Source organism: Buteo buteo, chromosome 6 (genome assembly GCF_964188355.1).
Source record: "Buteo buteo chromosome 6, bButBut1.hap1.1, whole genome shotgun sequence".
Lineage (NCBI taxonomy): Eukaryota > Metazoa > Chordata > Aves > Accipitriformes > Accipitridae > Buteo > Buteo buteo.
Genome location: NC_134176.1, coordinates 23,396,355 through 23,420,874, shown reverse-complemented (window position 1 = coordinate 23,420,874; position 24,520 = coordinate 23,396,355). Strand labels below are relative to the sequence as shown.

The window sequence follows — 24,520 nt, the reverse complement described above, 5'->3', positions numbered from 1 at the left end:
GCAACTCAGTATCATTTGTAATGCAAAGTGTTATTTTCAATTATTTATTCTCTCTCCGTATTACCTCATTATTTCAGATAATTCTCTTTCAGGTCACGCAAGGACATGCACTTTTATACTATGTAAGAAGACAAAATTGCACAGGCATTTCACAGAAAATAATTGGGAAAGTCTTCACTCTAAAGAAAAAATCATCATAAAAACAATTTTCTGAATGTTATATATCCACACTGAAGGTCAAAAGTAGTTGAACTGCAGTTCATCTGACTGTACTATAGATGTCATTACATCTGAAAGGATTAGAATGGTTTTGGCATAATCCCATTAATGGTGAAAAAAATAGTTTGAAAAACAATGACAGAGTCTGCTCTGAAAACAAGAAGCAAGACCTTCAGTCTCTAAAAGAGTATTTTACAAACAAAAGTCCCGGTTAGAAAAAACAAAACATGAACTCCAAAGCCGATACAGTTTCAATCAAGTTGTAAGCAATGATGTGTAGTTGAAACTAAATGGGGATATACTGAAAGCTATGCTAATATCCCAAGATTCTTATCCTCCGATACCTCTGCAATTAAAATAATAAAGCCATAAAGAAATCAAACTGATAGAAAAAAAAAATCAGGGATTTTTAAATATACTTGATTTTGCCCCCAAAATATTCTTGAAATACTTTGCTCATGCACAGCTGGGAGAGCACAATTAACCTTCACAATTACCATGTTCTCATCTTTCCTTACAGGGATGAAACACAGCTTTTTTTTGTGTTTCAACTTGAGTTTGCTACTAATTTGTCAGCATTCTGCTTTCCCTCCTCTTTTTAGGGTCCTTCTGAAAATATTTTGGCCAGAAAAACAGGCCATTCTTCCAAGCTGTTTTTTTCTTACACAGTATACAAGCTCAGACTGCAATGATCTTATTTGGCAAAACATCATAATTTCTGATAGTTATCTATCCAGAATCATCTCCAAATCCTTTTCAAGATGACAAGTAAGGCAAATTTTAAGGGAAAAGCAGTATTGGGTTTTTTTTTGACTTGGCCAAGTGTTGAGGGCTGGAGGGCAAGGAAAGTATTAGGGAATCCCCCCCACCTTGAGTATTAGGAAAATAACACTCCTGATGATCTTGGTTTGCTATACCTTTACACCACTATAGCTAAAAGATTACTTAAGAATCACTGCATTCCAAAAGTCCAACCCCACCTACAGGCAGTATAGTCTATAGCTTACATTCTTTCCAATTATATTTAGAATTTCAAGTTCAAAATTTAGGTTTAAAAATAAAGCACAAGTCATGTCTCAAGATACTGCTTTTAGCCAAGAACTAAAAAGATATCACCTGCTTACAAGAAAGCAATTCTGTCAAACCAGTTTAACTGATGAAGATGAAGCCTTTATGATCAGTCAGCTGTCATCCAAGAACTCTGTATTTTACTTCTCAATATTGTCTTGTATTTCCATTTACAGGATTAACATCCAGATGGCACAAGTTATTCAACCAATCTTGTCTCAAGACCTAAGTCTCAAATTACCATAGAGAGAAAATTTTTAAATAAATATAGAACTCTGGCCTCAAGATTAAAATGTGATTTTTTTTTTTTTTTTATAACATTGTGATGATGTTAAATGGAAAAGTCCACAAGGCAAACTCAACAAGTAGGTGACAGTGAAGCTACCTGTGTGTGATGAAAATAAATTCAGAAATTCGGCGTTATTACATAGTAGTCATTAAGCCCCACATATTAAACAAATGCACATGCAAGATAGTAAATGAACTGGCAAACATTTTTAAATAACATCTTTAATTAAAGTTTTTGCAAAGGCAAAATATTAAACTTAAAATAGGTCTTAGTACATCAAAATACTAAGTTCTCTAATCGTATTCCAAGCATGGCCTTTGAAACATAATATCCTGTATATCACAGAGGAGCAACCTTGATCTGCAATTGTACAGAATGAATTTTACAAACATAATAAATATATTTACCCCCTTACACATAACAGTATATGTACAACAGCAGTTGACAATAGTAGCTCAGAACAGCAAAAAAGGATATTCCCCCACTCCATAATCTATTGGTACCCTATGCACTCTGGAACATGTCTCATTGGATGACTGTACATATATAGCTAACCCAAGGTAGTCCTTCCTGTTAAAAAAAAAAAGCTCCTTTTGTTCCACAATGTCAAGTCCACAAAATAATAATTAAAAGACACACTGCATGAACTGCCTGAAAAAAGTAGACAACAGGGAAACCAACGGACTGGTTTTTACACAGTTCCCAACCAATCACAGCAATGAGAAAATGAGACTTTAAATGTGAGACACCAATACATAACAATATGCAAGTTTCTTCATCTTGTATAGTCACTGATCTCAAAGTCTGAAGAGAAATCTAATTTCAGTCGGGGGTGCACGGGTGGGGTGGAGTGGCACACAGCAAACCCCACGAAGCTGTGTAAGGCAGCCCAGTATCAATCCAGTGTGCGTTATCCTAAAACCACTGTTCACTTCCTGGACATCTTATTGCATTCTATTAAGAAGCTTTGCTTTGGGGAAAATTTTGGGGGGCTTTATTGTTTTTAAAGGAGCTTTTACAAATTGAAGAGATTGAATCAAAATGAACTTTAGTTAACAAGGTCTCTAACTCCTCCACTGGAATTAAGAAATTTTACTCTGGTAGTGTTATGTGGTGACATAATTACTGCTAACTCCCAGGCAGTGGAATTATTTTCACAGACTCAATGAAGTCTACTTTAACACTCCTAATTGTTCAGCAGAAATAGAAAAAACATTTATAAAAAAAATCCATTACACGACACAACGTGTTCTTTGCTCTTCTCTAGAAACTGTGCTTCAGAATCACCTATCATATTCTTGGAAATAAACTCAGACCACAATTATCACTTTAAATCGTGTTTAGGAAACTGAATGATGTTCAAATGCAACCTGTGAGTACAATGCAGGAACAAGGAGTATGAAGCCTCAAAGAAATCTTGTCGCTAACCAGCAACTGAGGGGGAATAAAAACATATTTTATTTAAATAGTCCAATATAAAGTTCCTTATGTGACTAAATTCTCTATTATCTCCTTAAAAGAAAACATATTTCAATTTGTTTTCAACTTAGATGTTTTAAATGATTGCACACACTAAAACCCAACAGAATTAGAGCAAAAAAGTTGCTTTTCTTATTGAAGCACTGCAGGAAATTTACTCTCTCAGAAATCAAAAAAAAAAAAAAGTATTGTCATACTGGCAAAACAGGTATTCTGCAAGCTGAAAAGGCACAAGACTCCCAATTTTGCCCAGTTGCTCTACAAGTTTCCACCAGCCATCATGGTTATAATTATGAAGTTATCTTTCCCCGTTTTTTCCATCATAAAAAGGTGCTCCATTATCTGTGCAAATTTTAACATAAGCCCTCTTGAAATCATCAATTGTTTCCATAATACTGAACTATTTAAATGGGGGAAAAAAAAAAAAACAACCAAACAACCAAAAAATCTATTTCCAAGGCGGGGCAGGGGAAATCATTTATGAACTACGAACATGGGAATCCCTTGCGCTCTGAAAGGAATGGTTTCTTTGGAACCTAATGAAATGGTCTGTTCAGTTACATTGTTAAAACCATGATTAAAAATTCAAGTACAATAATAAAATTAAGCAAACTACATTCTTACAGCAAGCTGCTACAATAAAATGAAATTAAAACATGCTTCTTGATTTAAAAAAAAGGAACACTTGATGTAGCAATAAGAGCACAGTTTGGTATGTTCATGTTTGACTGGCTTTCCGAAAACTTCACAGGTATTTGTATTTGAAGACAAAACTTCTTATTTGAAAAGCATACCATACAATTAGCTTGCAAGAGACTGTGCAAGTTCAGAAAGCTTCTAACATCCTTCAGAACAGGCTAAGCTTAAGTTATCTTTAAAGTTCTGCTATCCCTTAAAAATAAATAAAAAGGCTATGCAGCTTCTAGTATACATATGTGGATGAAAAAAAATCACTAAGATGTATGAAAACAAAGCGTTGTACAAGTAATCTGGGTTCCAGTAGTATAAACAGGAATCTATAGCTAAAGGGATTTTTTTTCCTTTTATTGGTTTGGTTGTGCAGCGTTAACGGGAATTTTTCTGAAGTCTAATACTTAAGACTTGTTGGTAACAGATATGGAAAAGGTGAGGGAAGGAATTAGTTGGTACATTATTGATTTCATTGCAGTTGTACATAGAAGTGTCAACAGTGGTAAAAAAATAAAAATATCTGCTTTGTTCAGAAGAAAGCAGACACCAATGAGGTTGAGATACCTTGAAGCCCCAAGCCAAAAATGCACTCTAAATGACAAATCCATTACTTAAGAATGAATTAGAAGAAACATCAATTAACTTTTCATAAAGTTATGTATGTAGATGGCTTACTAACAACCATATGGCTCTAGATATAGCCTACAGGCAGTTTTAGTCTGTATCAATGAGAGCACAGGTGTACAAAATCACAGCCAAAAAAACCCTCTTTACAATGTGTTTTGAGTCTTCTACATACTACTGAGATTATGAACGCTCTTGGAGGCAAGTAAATCAGACAGAATGAAAATTAGTGCAGTCATATACTGCTAAAATACACTTGTGACTTTGTTAAATAATGTTTTAGAAGTTTCATTCTCAACCATAAAAAGGTCAGAAATCATGGTTCAAAAGTCTGCTTCTGAAAGTCTTCCCAATTTAGTTAAAATTATCTTTGCTGTGTCCTTTTTTTGTCATCTTTCTAAGCACCCAATGAAACATAAAATTTTTTTGAAATGGTAAGCCACATGAACATTCCTTCCGCAACAGTTTCTGAAGTATAATGCCCATTCCCTCTCCTCACTCAAAAGTAACTGCATTTCCGAAAGCACAGTTTGCAAGAATAATCTATGCATGAAGAAAAGGTGTTCACTTCTCGGGAGAGGAAGGGAAGGAGGGGGGAGCAACCTTGTTGCTTTTCACACAAAAAAAACCCAAAAAGAACAACAAAAAAAAACCAAAACCCACCAACAAACAAACAACAAACAAAAAAACCCCCACAATAAAAAAATGCCACCACAAAAACCACACCTCTGGAAAAGGCAAGTGAAAAAGTGACTACACAAGGTTTAGTGCATCCAACTGCTTGATTTTCTGTTACCAAGACAGTCTAAAGATACTCTAACAAAATTTGTGTTCTCAAAGCTGTGCAGCTCTCTTCATGAAATTACATGCCACCTGGAAACTTTAGAGAGGTTAACTGCTGCAAGTAACTTATGGCTATACTTTTTAGTAAAGCAGATCTTTGATTAACAGAGTTGCAGCCAGAACGTTAGAATTCTTATGTGATTTCCTATATTAAAAATTCAGTCATTCTTATGTTCTGCTGAATTATTTGTGGATGTCTGGACTACATGTGTAGTAAGCAGGTGAAGGAATGCATCTATTATGCCATTACCTACACATTTGTTTCAAAAGGTCTCCAAAGCCTTTTTAAAAAAAAAGTTTTAAAAAAAAAATCAATGGAAACTATATTATTCGTTTCAACTCAGTGATGCTGAACCACCACCAAACAGCAAGAATATAATTAACAAGTTAAGCAATCTGACTTTCTTTGCAGGGAGCTACAGGTGCTTAGTATTTAAAAAATACAGCCCTAAATAAAAGGTATCACTTATACGAAATTAAAATAATTTTGAAATATAAATGATGATCATTTTACCATTTTGCAACTGCTAGGAACAACAACCTGTTTATGGGGAACTGAACTGAAAACAACAAATAGATATAATAATTAATGAACATATCAGAATTAAAAATATTTTCCTTATACAAGTTATTTAAAATTTAACACCTTAATTCTTACCCTTCTGTACAAAGCTTGCACGCATTTTAAGTAACATTCTGACCATCCTCACTACCAAAAGGAAGTGTTCAAAGCAAAGATTTGTACACACAATAAGCATTTTCAGATTAATAATCTATCAAAGGGAAGAGTTCCTTCAATCAGTGGAAGAAGTATTTAAAATCTTAAATCAAGGGAAGGGGGTGGGGTGGGAAGGGGAACAAAGCCTTACATGCTAAATACCAGCTGTAGGTACCTGTATGTAGAATTGATAATTAAGGTATTCCTAACACACAAAACCAGCTCCCAGACAATGCTATAGCTGCTACAGTCCATGGCTTGCTCATCTGAAGTAGTGTCTTTGTTGCCACATTTTACCTTTGTTCCAATACTTCTGTTTGTTTATTTCCGATGTGCAGATACACGTTTTGATTGGAGTATACGTCCAAGTCTCAACCTTTCCTGCTTTTGATTTTTTTTCCTTTTACAGGGAGTTTTTTTTGTTTTGTCTTTTAAAACTTCACCATTCTGCATCCCCAATGGCTTTGGAAAATACATAATCTCTTCCGTTAAGATTCATGATGCCATCTTTGAGATGAAATTTCCATTTGTTTTTACTTCTATGAATCTAAAAACAGGGAAAAAAGTTGAACTATTACTTTGCATCAGAAATAGGTAATAATGCCTAAGTAAATTACAAGGGCAAGAAAAAATGAAAATAACTATTAGACATACATTACTAAATTACTACAAATATCTTGAAAATCAATTCTGCATTTAGCTATGAAAAAAACCCTAATTATACATATAGCAGTATTTTCTGTTTTCATTTTTTAAACCAGGGACAGCAATTGTCACAAAACCACACAAGCACAGAGGCATTCCAAAATCCAAAGCTTATAGCACATTTTTAGAGGTGGTTGGAAAGGAAGAAGAGAGGTATATCCACCTGTGCTGCTTTAATTTGATTAAATCATCTTTGATTATTACAGCCGCAAAACTCCACTTGAAAGCCAGAAATCCCCATTTCAACCACTGTAACAGAAAGACTAACATTTTAAACGAGCCCTGAAATAGTCAAACACCAAGTTTTATTATTTGCACCTCTTCTGCATGAAAACTAGTTTGATTATGTTATGTATAGATAGATAGCAGGCCTATTCAACTTTCTACTTCTAATATTAGAGTTTGACTCTGGGTTTCCGAAAGTTAAGTTTTGGTTAAAAGGCAAGTGGATTATTTACAAAGTTTTCAGTCTGAAAATCTCTTACGGTACAAAATGCACAAGATGATATAGAATATATGTACTAGTCTTATATTCTATAATTTCTCCTCAATGGTAAGTCATTGTATACAATTTACATCCCAATTCTCATTGTAAAGTGTCAAGTGAGAAAAGTAACATCTCCAGTTTTGGGGATGATGGCATGAAGCTTCAACTTTAACCTATAGTCTTCCCAGTTAAAATATTGGCCCTTTTAAGGCTTTGTTTAAAAGAAATTTGTAAGATTAATCTGGGAAATCAGTCCAGTTATTTGCAACAACCCAACAAATACTAGGACAGAAAAAAAAAAATCATAGAATGGTTTGGGTTGGAAAAGACCTTGAAGATCATCTAGTTCCGCCCCCCCCTGCCATGGGCAGGGACACCTTCCACTAGATGACGTTGCTCAAAGTCCCACCCAACTTGGCCTTGAACACTTCCAGGGATCGGACTTCCACAATTTCTCTGGGCAACCCGCTCCAGTGTCTCACCACCCTCATAGTGAAAAAATTTTAAAGGAAAAAAAAAAAAAAAAAGGCCATTCATGCCATTCTTGCTCCCCAGGTAGTCCAAATTCTGTGACATAATGGATCTTCAGGTTATAATGGATATTCCTGTTGACGTAGGATAAGACAAAGAATAAAACAACAGTTTTATTCATATTCTCTTTACAAAAATATTCCATACAGAAATCTTCTTTCTTCATGCCTATTCCCAAACAAATACTGCCTGACTACGGGAAGCAGGCTGACCACGCGATGAAAGAGATCAGAGAAGATACAAGGACAAGAAATAGTTGTAGTATTGGAATCTTATGCCTACTGAGTAAACATCAATGTGCAGTACTGAGGCTGTTTAGATACTATACAGTCAAGACCTACTTCATGAAGAAGCTAAGTCAGGAACCCACAAACCACACAACTCTTTTCTTGGTTCAAGACAGTGTGCAGGGCTTAAGTTGGAAAATATCACCAGAACTAACAGCAACTATGTAAGGCAAACATTTTCCCAGGGGTAATAAGAAGTCAATAAATCCACTAGAAGAGTGTGCAACTAAATTTATGTTCTTATGTTTAATTTAAAACTAAAGGAAACTGAACAAAATTCAGTCTAAAGGTAGAAGAGTAAATTTTGAAAAAAAAATTAAAAAAAAAAACAAAACCAAGCCACCCCCCAAAAGCCCCCACATACTGTAAGCACAGAGCAGATAAATACCTGCCACCTATCAAAAAGGGCATCAGAAAGAGCAAAAGACCACCAGTACAATTAAGCAGCAGGACAAGAAGATATTCAAAGAAAGCAAAGGTCTTTCAGAAAGCTGAAATGCTGTCCAAAAGAGAAAAGATTATCATAAATTTTGCAAATAAAACATAAAAATATAATTCGGCGATCTAAAAGAAGTTAAGAAAATCTTACAAAAGGCATAAAAACAAGGAAACCCCATTGCAATTTTTCAATTTCCATCAAGGACACAATGTCTCGCCACCTACTACTACTAGTGCTGTAGAAACAAACAGTAAAGTAGCACCAGAACAGATATAACCATAGCACTCAATCAATTATTAGTACTATTGTTTGGTGTGTGCTCACTTTAAGCTAAAAAGCCGGTGGCAACAAAAAATAAATGAACAAGGAAAGGTCTGCCTTATATACTCTACTTGCCCTTCCAAATGGCATTCAATGAAAAACCCTCATCAGAAGCATCTGAGCTGCCATGAGGTAAGAAGGAAGGTCCTCGGATGAATAAATAACTGAATAAAGATGGGAAAACAAGGGTAAGAATGCTGTTTTTACAGTGAAATGAGATCATTCCAGAAGAGATTTGTGCTGGCTGGAGTCTGCATGGTTTAAGAATTCACTAATCATCTGGAAAATGACATAACGTCACTGATGATACAAAAGAACAGTTACTGAAGAGCTGCAGAATGTTGTTACTGCCCTAACTCACTGTGTAATAAAACAGTGGTGGCATTCAATGTATATGAAGGTAGTAACAATGGAAAAAACAATTCCAACTTACATGGAAAGAAAAAATGATGGGTTTGAGCTGACAATTACAAGTCAGGAATGAGATCCCAATGTTCTAAGACTTTTCCTTGAGAACATCAGCTCTGTGTTCAGTGGGGTCAAAAGCACACATGCAGAACATTGCTATACTACTTAATGAATTGAAGGTTCACCTGTGTTATGAATCGCTCTGATCCTCCCTCAACCTTACCTACTTGTATCAAATAAGAGACAGAAGAATAAAACAGATCTGGAGAATGAAAGTAAGAATAATCAAATGTTTAGACAGCTGCACAAATAACCAAGCAAAGTGTAGCTCTGATTTCAAAGAGATGACTGAGGAGGCTTATGATGGTCTGCAATATCATAAAAGGCACCAAGAAAGCAGAGGAAACACTCTTCTAAATAAAGAACTAGGGTATCATATGAAACTAATCGGTTAAAAACTAGGTAATTCTCCACACATCACAGAATTCATTTATGAAACTTCTTGTCATAAGACAAAGTTTACAAGGATTCAAAAAATAATCAAATTAATTTCTGACAAATTAAGGAAAAAAAATCATCTACTGGCCACTTGATACAAAGCCACTCTCTCTCCCTCAAGAGACAGTTCACAGAAGGATGGTAAAATGCTTTACATGACCATGGCTACCTGTTTGCCCTTGTCTCATTGTTCCAGAGGCACCCACCATCAGCTGATGTAGGACACTGTGCAAGAGGGAACTCTAGTCAGAACAACTGAGTTGATCCTGTGTATTTTATAGAGACAAACTGAACAACAATTGTTTGATAAGTGATTAAGTCCTTTCAGAGCACATGGCAGTAGAGGTTAATGATGGACACTGTTCCCTACGGAGTTCATATTCTTAACTTTTAAGAGGGTGAGGATTTCAGAGTAGTTCCTGTTGTTCCTGTTGCTCAGCTTTAGCAACTCCCAACAATCTTTTCTGACTGCTATTCTAAGGTCCTTCACTATCCTCACAAAATGCCTTGAAACTAACAGTTTTGGATTACAGTCTGGAGGGGACAGAAGGCTAGGATGGAGATACTGATACCACTTTCCTCTATCTTAAATTCTTTGTTGAATCTGATGACAAGTCTAAGCAGAGTCTGGGCATAACTGAAGATTTTCTAACCAAGCCATTCATCGCAGTGTAGGATTTTTTATTCAACAAGCTTACAGATTTTCTTCTGCTTTAAAAAGGATCCTTATTCATCACAGTCCAATTCTTCTGGCATAGGAAAAGAAAGAAAATCTGCATTGAATAATCTTTCTACGTACTAACTCAGTAAAAATTTGTCTGCTATCCTCTAGACACATTTAAAACAATTCCAGACATGGATGAATCCTTGCATATTCCAGGGCAAATATGCAAGAAGAAATTAGTCATTATAGAGTCGGCAAGACGGTTCAGCAGAATTTAAAGCAAAATAAGCAAAAGCATTCCACATTGCCATTTCAGTGAAGAACGCATAGCACAGAAAGAACCTTCTCCTCCGATAACTATTCTATCACCACAAACATGTATTTTTAGTAATCAAGGAACAGGTTTCCACAAGTCTAAATCATAATGACTACTTCCTCCATTCACAGCCACAGCAAATGTACAAACTTACTTACAGTAGTTCACTTCTGAGCCCAGAGGACTGACCTTTTGTTAAACGTCACAAAAAGACATGATGAAAGAAAAGAAAATGCAGCCAAATTTTTCTAAGCTTTACTTGTTACCAAGCTTAGTACAAACATGTCACACAAACCTGTTTTAAAAACAAATAGCTAATTCTTATATTACTATTCACGTTACAATCTTTACAGATCTACCTGTACTTAACAGTCACAAAGTTATTACTTAAAAATTGTAACTTGATAGGAAGAAGAACAGAGAAAGTAGAATTCTTGGATTCTGTTCTGTAGAGATTACCTTATCATACTGGCACACAACAACATTTTCCGTATCGAACAGTTCTTGTCCTTCCTCATCACTCACATCATCTTCACTGTTAAGAGGCTCCTGAAAGAAACACATGCAAAAACTTATGCTGTTTAGTAAGATCAGAGCTGTTACTTTGATTATTCACACAAGGCTGCAGTCTTGTCTACGAAAAACAGGACCTAAAATGCATTTGAGGTGGGCAGTATTAGGCTTTCCAGTAGAGGGCTGATGTATATACTCTTCCTTCCTGCCCTCCATCCTGAGAAGAGATCCTTACCAATTTTGTTCTGGAACTTCAGTGTCCAGGCCAGATTCTGGGCACTGCAGCCTTTTGTCACCACAACCATTCTTGCTCCTTTACTGTAAACATTCTGGTGCTTGCAATTTGTCTTTACAAAAAAATTATTATGCAGATTTTCATTTTTCTAAAGCATTCAAGCAATGGAAAAGCGACGTTAGTCACATCACTCCTTATGTGCCATTAAAAATAGAAACTCCATGACTTATTCACATTTGATGTACCACAAACAGAAACAGACCTCAACACATGCAGAAAGTTTTTACAGGAGGGGAAAAGATGCCTTCAGATGATCTTGCATACACACATACAAAATAACTTCTCCAGACCTTCTAGAATGTATTTTCATGTCCCTTAAAAATTACTTTCATTTTTTCCTCTTTCTGCTAACACTCTGTTCCAGCAGAAATTTGGTTTGTTTTTTTTTTTTTTATCTCATGTAAATAACAAACATTTCAAAAGCTAAAACAACCTTTAAATAAAGGCAAAACAACTTTTCTGAAGTCTTCTATATAATCCTCATTTCCCACCTACTCCCAAATATGTAAGCTAAACAGGGGAGATGCTAGTGAGAGAAGAAAAAGGTGTACTAGAGGTCTTAATTCCTTCCAAAGTAATGCCATATTTAAGTGATTTCAAAAGCTTTAAGGAACTGGTCCACTCATTAAGTAACTGCTGATGAACAAAGGTAGCAAAAAATAACAGGGGATCTCTGGCATGCTGGTAATAAAGTCTTGGCATATAAAAAAATTTCCACAAGAACATTAGCATTAAGGCACTATTAAAGAACACTTACTATATAAGCATGATGACCTATACTTAGTAAGGCAACTATTAAAACATTCAAATGGACATCAGTGCTGATCAATATAATGGAAAAGTGATGTGAACCCAACCTGTAAGTTGTAACAGAAAAATACTGTTAGACACCACTGTAGATGTACTACAGAAAACCTGACTTAACTCCTTGACAAAAATTAGAAGTTTTACCTGCATATACTGCATGGGTGATAGAGACTATGAAATGCTACTCCTCCTATTGGCATTTTAAATGCATTCTTAAAATAATTGCAGAGAACTGTGGAAGTGATCTGACAGTTCAAAATGCTGGTATAGTTTTAGCTATAGATTTGGGGAGTACCAGGTTTCCTGTCAGAGACTGAAATAACAGAACTTTTAGCTTATTAGTATCCCCCTGACCCCATTTTTTTTTATTTTCTTATTCTTGTGGGGCTTTTTGTACAACGCATCAAAACGTAGTAAGAACCACTGGCTCAAGTCTGAAACCAAGCAAATTCAAAGTCTAAATTAAGCACATATTGTTAAGAATGCAACAAGTTACAATGAATATTCACTCTTGCTCCTATCTCCTGATTTCATTACATCAAGGTCAGATGTGTTTCTAGAAGGTGCTTATAATCAAATTTGAGTTCTCAGGCTTGTTGTAGTGTGATAGAAAGCGATGGAATAGTCAGTAAAGTACAGGTCAGACCACATCTATTGGTCCCCTCAGTGAACTAAATATATGGTCTCCTTTTTGTCAATCTTCCTAACACCTTGCTTTTTTATGCACTCAGTCCCAAGTGGAGCTGACTATTTCTGTTTGCTTATGAGGGTTTCATAATTTCATGGCTGGCCTCTCCATAACATCAGAAATACTACCAAAGTTTTTAAAAGGGCATTCATGACAATTAACAGTTTTTGCCGAGTCTCCCACCCTCCCCAGCTGCATTTCAAGGTGCTTTGCTAATATATACAGTTTCCACAACTTCAACATGGGAAATAAAGAACTTGAAGTACATGGATAAAAGTTATATTCTTAAAATTATTGGAATATAGTATTATTTGACGCATATAGTTTTCTTTCAAATATTGCAAAAAAAATTGAAACGAAACACAAGCATGCTCCAGCCTTTTGAAATAATGTTAACTTTACCTCTTCGACTTGGCCATCTTCACCCCCATCTTTTTCTTTGTCTTCCTCTTCATCATCATCATAATCTTCTTCCTCATCTTCTTCTTCTTCCGACGATGTGTCCCCTGCTCCATCAACTTGGAGAACAAGTGGTGCTTGTGGTTGTGCCTGTTGCTGTTGTGGTTGCTGCTGACCAGCTGCAGGAATCTGTGCTTGAGCTGGTGTAGGGGCAGCCACTGTTGTAGGTATGACTTGTGTTTTATTTCCTGTAAACAGGATCTGCTGGGGCTGAATAATCACTCCTGTCTGCTGGGAAATCCCTCCAGGGATAGGAGCCAAAACCTGATGGAATATCATTGCAAGTACTGTGGCTGCTAACGTAACAGACTACCACATCACTTACAGAAAACAATTAAAGCATATCAATTTGACTTGCATTAATTAGAGAAACAAGAGTTACAAATATTCAACCTATACCAGATATATAATTTAATCTTCAATAACATACCTTCTTTCACTCCTCAGTGTTCCATTTCCTGCACTTTGCATTGCTAAATCTAAGAAAACCTACTGTCTTTCCATTCTAAAACGCTAGCACTACCGCCACACCTGAGTTTCAAACACAGCAGAGGATGTTTAAACTCAAGTAAAAGATTCTTTTTAAACCTTCTCTATAAAACATTTAACTTTAAACTCTTTCCAAATTGTTATTGATGCTTAAACTACAGAACTCTGACACAATGCTAAATTCAATGCTTACAATCTGGACACACAGCTGACCTTGTAGATGAACAAAAATCCTTGTAAAATATACTGTGTTCACTACTAAAATAACCAAGGGGGGGGTGGGGGGGTTGTTTGCTTTAGGTATTTTCTTCTATGTTATGTGACACACAATTATTTTAACCAATAAACACATTTTTAAAAGGATGTAGACTAGGATTACGCACATAATATAACTGTCATCAGGGGACACACAAAAGAAATTTTAAACTCCAGCCAGTCAGAATTTGGCTAGAATAAAGGTGGCATTGAAAACAACATTTCAAAATTGTTCATTTTTAAAAAACACGCTTCTTAACACAATTCTCTTTTTTTTTTTTAAATATACCATTTCTGACTTTGTGTTCTATTTCAATTTGCACACAAAAATGCAAGCCTCTTTAGTAATTACTATAATTTTTTCTCTTTCAAGTGTACCTATTCAAAAAATTCTCCTTACCTGCTGTATAACAGGTGCCTGTACTCCACCAGGCTGCATTTGTGGTATGACCTGCTGCTGTAGAACAACTGGCTGCTGTGGTTGAATGATATACTGAGCTCCATTTGCAGTTCTAACCACTTGGAGGATCTGGCCTGTAATAAAGTAAGTATCAAATTAATCAAATGTAGGAATTCACTTTTAAGATTATCTTAGTTTAGAAGCTTGCTTTCTGGAAGACCACCAATGACAATTAAAGTAGAGCATTTATGTTTCAGTTTCACCAGTGAAAAGATACTATGCTATAGCAGCTGTGTCGCAAGCAAAGAGCTAATAGGGTTGTTTACTATCTAAATATGATCATGAGGTATGCAATCCAAAAATAAGTTTACATATGCCAGCCAAAGTCTAATCCTTTAACACAGCACAGTATTTTAAATATTAGCTCCCTCTTATGAACATACCTCATGTTTCAAAGGACAGATTTTACAGATAGAAAGACAAATGAACATATACCAAAACGGGAATACAGGTTTCACACCACAAAAACTCTATCCACTGCTAACACTGTGGTATTTCCAGGGTTCTGTCAGATGATATCCTTTGCTCAGACTCTTTTCCCTCCAATTACCACATTACAAGAGATTCCTCTACACATAACTTTCTTTGCAATATTATTGTGCAGTTGCCTTTTTGAAAAATCTATCCTTACACTTACTATCCACCTCTCCTTTCTGTTCCCGCAATGCCTGTACTTGATTTTCTTTTATTATCCTATACTTTTCCTCACTTCACAAAATACGTCTAAGACTCACACACCTTTGGAGATGGCCTCCAGCTCTGAAAAGCAAGAACTAAGATATAGTCCAACATTAGTTTCTCACATTTCTGATCAGAAAGATAGAGAAGAAATTAAATTAGATAATCCTGAACTTCATACATTTCCCTCAAAAACTGATTTTATTTCCTGTTCCCCCTCCACAGCAAAATGCAAAGCCCTATTTACTGAAATAACTAAGTATATCTGAAGGGGCTACCCTAGCCCCTTTTTTAAGAAAACATACTATAAATATGTGTAACTGCAGAAAAAAAAAATTACGACTGTAACAAATGTGAGCCACAGTTTATTCTATGCTATAACAAACATAGGTGTGCTTCCTTAAAAATTGGAAAGATTTGAATTTCTAGAACAGCTACACATTTAAATTTTATTTCAACCATATATCCATTAAACATTCAAATGTTTAAAGCAGGGAGGTTAAGTCCCAGGTGATTCTGAGCAGACTAGATAATACTCTGGCAAAAGCAGCAACTGATTCTAGAGAATGAACTTTCTCAGATCCTCCTTTACTATCCACGCAGAATGGATCTAGAATCAAGCTTATAAAATCAGCGTAATACAAAAGTACATGAAGCATAAGATATGCTGTTCATAAAAGTAACATTTAATTATGTTCTAAATGTACAGCATGACAGTGTTTAAAAATGACAAATCTAAATTAAATTAGCATTGCCAGCAAAATCAGAAATTCCACCATGGGTGCTTAGCAGGTATGAGAAACCTTAAGACATTCCTCATCTGAAGTCGCAAAGGAAGTGATCCTGCTCTTTTATAACCAGTCTAGTATCTGTGCTCAGATCATGCATCACAAAGCTCAGAAATACACAAAGGGCAGAGACAGCAATGCCCATCTTCTTGCTGCCCGTCTTCTTGCTTCGTGCACTTCTCTAAAAAGTAGGGAAAACTTGCACAGAATCTAACCCACACCGCTGTTAGGTAAGAACCACAAGGTTCTTAAGACTAGCAAGCCAGTAAGGAAAAGAATCCAGGAGTCCAGTGAAGAGACTGCACTACCTTGTAAGGGTAGATTCCCACGTTCTGCTTTTTAACAATGTATAGCAGAGAGTAAACCCCAAAATTTCTCCCTCCCAAGCACCCTCAAAACCATTGTTTGATCTCAATGTTAAGACAGTCACCTGAATTTGTAAGTATCTGCTGAACAGGAGTAACGCCAGCAGGGAGAGCCAACGTAGCTGCAGTGGCTGCAGCACTCTGAAATACAAGAAAAGCTTTTTAACCACAGACATTACTGCCAGTGTTACATCTCACAACATACTGCCTGAAAATATGTACCTTTTTATTGCTGTTTACAACGTTTGCACACAAGTTTCTGCAGCTGTTGAAATGCAGGCATTAATCAACTGCACATTATACTACATATAAAAATTATTTTCCTTCTTCCTTAATAGGAATGAGACTGAAGCAACAATCACTAAGCATCACACCTTAACCCAGCTCCACGTGGTTTCTCGGTTCATCTGCAAGCTCAGCAGATTTTTTTCTCCTCTGCCTTCTCTGCTGATCTACTAATAGAGTACAACACTGCATTGCTCACGTAGCAATCTTACACTTTTTCAAAGCAGCTAAAGATATGGGCCTACAAATCTGAAGAAACATAAGGCACTGAAGCAATGATCATGTTTGCCTGTCTTGTTTTCACGAGGAGTAGTAATCAGGTTTGCACTTTTCTTCATTCTGAAAATGATTTGCATTTCAAGTCCTGCATAACACAGCTCTTTTGAGTGAACATACGCATACAGTGTACTGACTGTTCACAGAATGACTAATTTTTTCTCTCAAGACAGCTGGTTAGAAGAGAAAGCTGAAGACTCCCAATGGGTACAATTTGAACTTACAAGGAAACTGAATTCCAACACAATTACAGGAGCTCCAAACGCAAAAATCCGCATTAAGTCCTTAACTTGCAGAGGGAGATGGACTTCTCCAGAGACCTCTCCATTTCAAGGGTCTAACTTCAGCTACCTACAGAAAAGCCTCCCTTTCCCCACTATAAAGGAACCATGGCCAATTACTCTCTATTACTGAAAGGATTTAAACTTTATTACTGGGTAAAGTGCATGCTTCCTGTTCATAAGACGTATGATCAACCCATATTGGCTGGTCAATATAGTAGTTACAACTGCCAAAATTAGAGATCACCATGCAAAACTGAAAAGTGCTTGTCCGCATCCTCATGTCCCAAAGGCAGATGAATAAACTCTCATTACTCTCTGCCCTTCAAGATATTCAAGGTCTGTCAGATCCGTTCTTTAATACCAACTTAAATGTTTCCAATAAACACACACAATAATTCCAGATCGATTCTGTAACTATTTACTGAACAGTAGTCTTCTACAGTATACAATTCATTCACATTTTGACAGCAGCAGTTTTAAAAGCATGGCATACTCATTTTTGCAATACCCATCACCAAGATCTAACTGAATGAGACAGAAAAATATGTTTAACTGTTGGACTTGGGAAGTTACAAATCACATCGAAATGGTTGTAAAACATGAAAGAAAAAGGTAGGTGTTAATGTGCTCTCAGCCTCTGGGTAAATCAGGCTATTTAAGTAACAAAGTTCAGGTTCTTTTCTATAGTAAGGTCAGCAGATAATGCAGAAGTGAAGGCTAAGCAAGTTGCTGCAGCTTTGACTAATCATGAAACTGTTTCATGTGCCTTTACCATAAAAGCGGTAAGAATGTAATGAATTCTGGTCTTAATACACATATTTAACTTTTATTAGCTGTTGTTTTCATCGCTTTGCAAGTAATTTTTTTTTTAATTAAGCCAGGGCTTTTAAAGCAAGACAAGATAACCAAAATTAACCTCTAGAGATAAAAACCGCAAGAAAAGGGTAACTGACCAGACTCAGTTTTATAAGCTATTACAAAATTAGTGAATCAAATTAACGTGACCAGAATAGATTGATGTGAATTGCTAAATAATCTCTCTTTTGATATAAGCTTAATTTTCAGAGTAGTTAATGTTTCTTGCTGCTTCTAACAAATACAGTATGCTTGCATCAGTTAATAGGGTTGTGTTGGTATATGACGAGTACATCATGGTGCAGATTCATACCAACAGTACTCCAATTTCTGATTAAAAAAAAGTTTTGTTTAAACACATCTAAAGCGGAGGATCAAGGTACGTCCTGGATTTGTTATCAAAACTGAAGTGCTGGATTACTATTTCTAGATTGTCAGTGCATCAGCAAAACTCAGAAACATGGTAGACAGCTTTACCAGTGTGTCCTAAATTACTTTTAAGCATCTGATGAATAATACCAGATTTGTGTTTACTATTTAATCAAAACAACTTACATAATGACAGTGTATGCATGTGTAAATTTCTGCTTTTCTTACCATGCCCGACGCATTCATGTGCGGTATCAGCTTGGAATCTGGCACAATAACCTGCTGCTGAGGTGCTAGAAAGAAAAAAAATAGCATTTCATGAAAACTACGCAGTCTGCCCAAAATAACACCCAAGCCAGAGTAACTTAGAAAGAACATCACCCAAAAATCAGCTGAGCTTCATAACAAAAACAGCTACTGAGCAGTCTCTGATCTTAGTAAGTTTTACTCTCAAGACAATATACCACAGCAGCTCTGAGAGGCAATATGGCTATTTTGTCTTTACAGATCTTATTTCAAGGGCTTCAGTTACCTATTCTGACCCTAGGTACAGCAAGATTTAAATTACATCTTTGAAACTGAAGGTATTAGTAAAATGTTGATAAACTTAAATCTTAAAACAGACTTAAGCAAGGATTGTTGCAAGATGAAAAGTGTGTTAACAGGATGCAGCAGTTAGTTTGAGTTAGGTCTAGTTAGCATAGCTGTTAGCATAAGCTTATGATCTTCACTGTCTTTCTAATGTAGCAGAAGCAGATAAAATATGAACAACCACCTGTGCCAAACAACAGAATAGTTTTGGTGTGCTAAAGGAAATAGATAGCTAAACTATGCAATCAACCTGCTGTTCACCTAGGAGTGCAAAAGTGACCAAGTCTATGAAACAAGCAGGTTGCCAGTACTAGTGCCAATGCCAGTAAATTTGAAAATGACAGAGCAATTTTAACAAACTAATCATCAACAAGGTATTCTCCATCCAATCCTATAACCAAGGACACTTAAGAATACTGGGGGTAACAGAGTTTCTTGAAAAGATTCTGGGGAGGGAAGCCCCACAACCTTGCACCAAGATCTGAGGCCATCTCTCCAACTTTCAGGGAACCCAGGGAGGGCAAAAGAGCCAAAGGAAATCTTGTGACCCTGTGCCAGGACCACACACAGGACAGCAGGAATCACCATGCCAATCATCCTGATTGCTCTGGGACTGCAATGGGTTGTTCAAGGAACTATTACACCATCCCCCCCATGGAACAGGGAAATAAGTAATTCATAAAACTGCATGTCTCTGATTAACATGCTTTGATACCCTAATTTCTTTTAGCCTCCACACTGTTATTTGGTCATAAGCCATAATATTGGGCAACAATGAATCAGTTTTAAGTGTATGACTGTAGGCAGAAGCTTATTCTACCCTAAGACAGAAACAGGAAGACATGGACCTCCATATTAGTGGAGGGAAATCTGGTCAGTAGAGTCACAGCTATTCAGCTAAGGAGCCACTAGAGGTCTTGGTGACTAGACTTTCCAGGCTCTGCTGACTGTAACTTAAGCAGAGACACCCAGATCATTTGAAACCACATGTATTCAGGGGTCTTAATCTCAAAATTAATTTTATCCAAACAGTCAAAACTGATTTATGTCCAGCCAAAATGCAAAGTACCATAAGAAGAAGAAAAAAACCCCAAACCCCAATAACAAACAAACAAACCAACCAACCCCCAAAACCCCACAAAAAAGCACCACCAACAGGTTCTTGTCAGACTAGTTCTCTTCTGTTTTGAATATATGGCGGTTGGGTTTTGGGGGGTGGGCGGGGAATCAACTCATAACTATCACACCTATAACAACATAGGTTCTGATCAATGAAATCCAATAAAAAGACTGAAGTCTGCGACTGACTACCACAGATAAATATGTTTTGCCACAATTTTAATAGCACGCTGAAAACTCAAGCATTTCACAGGTGGCAGATTTGTTTACACAGCATATATGCAGTAAAATCCATTAGTATTTATCTTACTTTTCAAATAAAATTGTAAGTGGTGAAAATGTTTCTCTTAAATTATTAATGCAGAATACACAAGACAATAATTACAAGAAACAATACTGTTATGGCTAGCTAAAATATACCTTGAACATCCACACCTACAGAGCATGCAATCTTTTAAGACCACAAAAATACTCAGCCATTATGCTTTTCCCTTGAAGCTTGTTCTAACATGAAAAATCATCTCCTACATATACTTAGACTGTTAAACCACTATTTTTCACATCCTAGCATCCACTTATGCTAAACTATAACATATTTTTTAAAATTAATTTGCTCCTAATGACATTACTACCTCATGACTAAATTGTCAACTGCATATGTATATTGACTTGAAATTACGAAGCTACTAATGGATTTTTGACAGAATCTGAAAGTCATGTAATCTGAAAACATGAAGAGAAGAATTCAACTTTTCCAAAATCTTCTGAAGACTATGACTGACACAAATACGAAGATACTTTTTGCCAAGACAGCTCTCTTGAACCATTAAATAAAGGCAAGTAGAGACAAAGTTTAACATAAAGACACAAAGTTATCCATCAGATAAACATCCTGCCCTAGATTTAGAATATGTAAAGGAGTTCATCTAGCTTGAGAGTCTTCTGCCAGAGAGATTAGAGAGTAAATCTGACCTTGCTGAGATGCTGGAATAAGGACCTGTTGTGGCTGAGACTGCTGCTGCACAGTCTGCTGTGGCTGAGGTTGTGTGTGATGGTGGTGGTGATGATGCTGCTGTTGCTGCTGCTGCTGTTGCTGCTGTTGCACCTGCAACAAAAGCTGCTGCTCTTCTGAATGGAAGCCATCTACAGCCTTGGACTGCATCAGCTTGTTCTCCCACAGCTAGTTTGGAAAAGGAAAGAGAAATCTCCGTGTATGATTTTTACTCAGCAGGATTTCTAACAATATAAAGACAGTACTCAAAAATCAAATTTGTTTTCACTGTTTATCTTCTGCAGTCTACTTAGCCCAAAAAGCCCTTGGGCAAATACAGACTGAAGAGATAACTCCACAGAGGTAATGTTTTAAGAAGAGGAATTAAATATCCTTTAGGAATTGTCAGTCCAAGCTTAAGCTTTAACATTCTTACAAGTGTGGAAGATTCGTAACAACCCTAATAGAAGAATAAATAGAGATAAACTGGTAACTTTAAATTAGCCTTCAAGTTTTCACTTCTCTACCCTTTCTTTCTTACCTCTTTAATCACAAAAATAATTCTTTATAACAGCTTTCTTCAAGCCATTTCTTCTTGGAACTGCTCAATAGAAGTTGCTTAAAGACTATTGCCTCATAACACACTTCAACAGATACTACCAGTATACCTAAGATAATGCCTCTGTACAAGCATTTACACAGTTTCTACCACAATATCAAATTCAGCTTCTCCAGCCCCTCAGTTCTTGATGTCAGCTGACATCTCCAAAGAAAAGCCATAGATGCAAAAAAAAGCAGCTCTTGCAAAAAGACAGCAACTCAAGTATTCCGTAATACATAGAGTCAAAAAGACTACATGTACCCAGAACTCCTGATTTCAAATCCTGCTTAAATCTCCCAAAGCCTTCACCTTCAATACTTCATTTTCCTTCTTGTGTCTTTCCTTATTCAATCTTTTCTGACGCCATTTGCAGAACACATCTGTGACACAAACATCAAGGTGCTTTTCTTATAGCACTCAGCCCATTTCCACCAAGCCAGGTCATGGTTTCATGGAAGAAAGTCTTCACCTGTTTCTGTCTAGCCAAACTCAAAATTTCTTTCCCACTCCATCCATTTTTTAATACTTCAAAAATACCGAGAGTTCGGGACATGCTGCTTTCTGAAGAATTCCTTACACAAGAGCTGAGATAAGCAGGCACCTACTTTCCCAGTTTCCTTTTACTTTATTTCTTCCTTTTTTTTTTTCCCTGCCTTCTCCCTTTTAAAGTGCTTCTTTTACTCAAGAAGAATTTGAAGAAAGCCATAGGAGACCCATTAGAGCTCAGGTCAACATCTCGCCTTTCTTTTGGACCCTTGGTAACAGTTCAAACCCACTGTATGTAAAAAAATTCTGCATCTGAGAGCTTCAGCAAAGTGTGATGGACACAGTGCAATTCATTATGTACCACTCCCCCAAACCAATACTTCTGCAAACCACAAACCATACACGCAAAAATCTGACAATGCATCTAACAACGCAACTCCTCTTTTTCAGGAAGACAAAAAAATCAAGCAGAGCAGGCGTTTTATTTTTCCTGCAGAGAAATCTTAAGAATTGTCTGCCTCTAAAATAAATATATTCTCCCCTTTTTTAAAGATAAAATGTTTCAGGGACCAAAATAACACTGTGAATTCAGATGCCTGCTGTTTATGTCAAGTTTGACATGCCAGATTAGGGAAAGTAAACAAGGTAAGCAGATCTCTCCATACAGCAGTAATTCAAATGATATGGGGCTACAGATATGCAGATTAATACAATGCTTGGCTAACTAAAAATTAGTATTTTAACTGTGCACAACAGCAAGCAGATATGAAAACCAATTGCTGTGTTGGTCTACCAAAAAAACCTTTTAAGTCGCAACTTACTGTTTTGAGTTCCATAAGAACTTGTTCATCCACTCCTTCATCCAGAAAAACCTCTCTGACATCATTGATGACATCTTCAATTACAGACCTGTACAATTTAGGCTTTAAAAAAAGAAAAGGTAACTAGTCAGTGTTGTTTCAAAAGAAATTTATCACTTAATGTTAAAATAAGATTTCCCCCAACAAAAAAAACTCTGAAAACTGCATCACAGAATACACTGCATGTTTCCCAGTGACTAAAATATCCAAGGAGGTATAAATCAGCAAGAACAGCTCAAATAAGGTGAAAAGGGAAAGGACTGCTCACTATCTTTTGTGACATATCCATGGCACAAGAGTTTTCAAGCCACAAGGAGTGTAATTCAAAACAGAGAAAAGAAGATTGTTTTCCATTCCCTAAATTTGTTTCCTGCTTGCCAATGTACATACTGAATATGCAAAAACATTTGCACATGTGCAAAATATTCATGTCAAAGAACATTAAAAGTTCAAAAGGATATTAGATAAATACAGAGAAGAGAAACTTGTTAGCACTTGCTAGTTCAACAGGAACCAAATATGGCTCAGAATGATCTCGAGCTGAAAAAAATGTAGAAGGCTCAAAAAACTGGAAGCATTCATGTGAATGTCCTGTTTTTCCTTACACATCTGTTTACAGAAACTATTCAAGACAGGTTATTAGGCTAGACAGACTTCTGTTTTCAATCAGTACTTATGTTTTTACATTAGAAATTTTTCAGGTGGAAATACTACAAATACCTTCTTATTCTATTACACTGATTTCATGCCTAAACTGTCAATGATAAAGTGAATTGTCAATTCACTTTAGGTTGCCAAAAGAAGTTGTGGGGTCTCCATCCCTGGAGATACTCAAAAGCCATACGGACATGATCCTGGGCAACCGGCTCTAGGTGACCCTGCTTGTGAAGGTGGGTTGCAAGATAACCTCCAGAGGTCCCTTCCAACCTCAACCATTTTATGAATTTTAAAATGCAGGTACAATTTTAGAAAGAGAATATAAATACTTAACCTTATCAATCAAAGCACAAAATTTAATTCATAGGACCATAGGATAATTGTACTATGCACATGCTGTACCTTTTAAACAGTACAGCTTGGACCTCTCTACATACATGTGAACCTCAATGTTATTTTGGTTGGGTTTTAAATATCTGTGCTATCTAACTGCAAGGTAGCACCACGAGCTCTAAATTAGGGTTGATCAATCTCCAGCCTGTGAATAATACGTACTTCACTGACCAAGGCTGTTCCTTGGGCTGACAGTAGACCATTTTTAAACTGATTTGAAAGCGGCTACAACTTTCTGTAAGCTGACACCTTCCTCCACCCACCCACCCCCCCCCCCCCCCCCCCCCCCCCCCGTTCCGTGACTTCCTTAAGCAATAAATCCCAAATGACGCAGATAATCATTCTGTGCTTATGCAGTGGGTTTGGCACC

At 36.5% G+C, this 24,520-nt stretch overlaps 1 protein-coding gene across 2 annotated transcripts in view; it reads right to left on the bottom strand.

Moving 5' to 3' along the window:
* Positions 1 to 2,143: 2,143 nt before the first annotated feature.
* Positions 2,144 to 24,520, bottom strand: part of GTF2A1 (general transcription factor IIA subunit 1) — a 28,653-nt gene continuing 6,276 nt past the window's right edge. For both annotated transcript variants that reach the window (XM_075030039.1, XM_075030038.1), the window contains exons 2-9: positions 23,062 to 23,163; positions 21,135 to 21,342; positions 18,681 to 18,745; positions 16,449 to 16,524; positions 14,493 to 14,626; positions 13,292 to 13,612; positions 11,046 to 11,135; positions 2,144 to 6,477 (exon numbers count right to left, since the gene is read on the bottom strand). In XM_075030039.1, the coding sequence (XP_074886140.1) occupies positions 6,370 to 6,477; positions 11,046 to 11,135; positions 13,292 to 13,612; positions 14,493 to 14,626; positions 16,449 to 16,524; positions 18,681 to 18,745; positions 21,135 to 21,342; positions 23,062 to 23,076 (1,017 nt within the window). In that variant the 5' untranslated portion in view covers positions 23,077 to 23,163 and the 3' untranslated portion in view covers positions 2,144 to 6,369. The remainder of the gene's footprint in view (positions 6,478 to 11,045; positions 11,136 to 13,291; positions 13,613 to 14,492; positions 14,627 to 16,448; positions 16,525 to 18,680; positions 18,746 to 21,134; positions 21,343 to 23,061; positions 23,164 to 24,520) is intronic.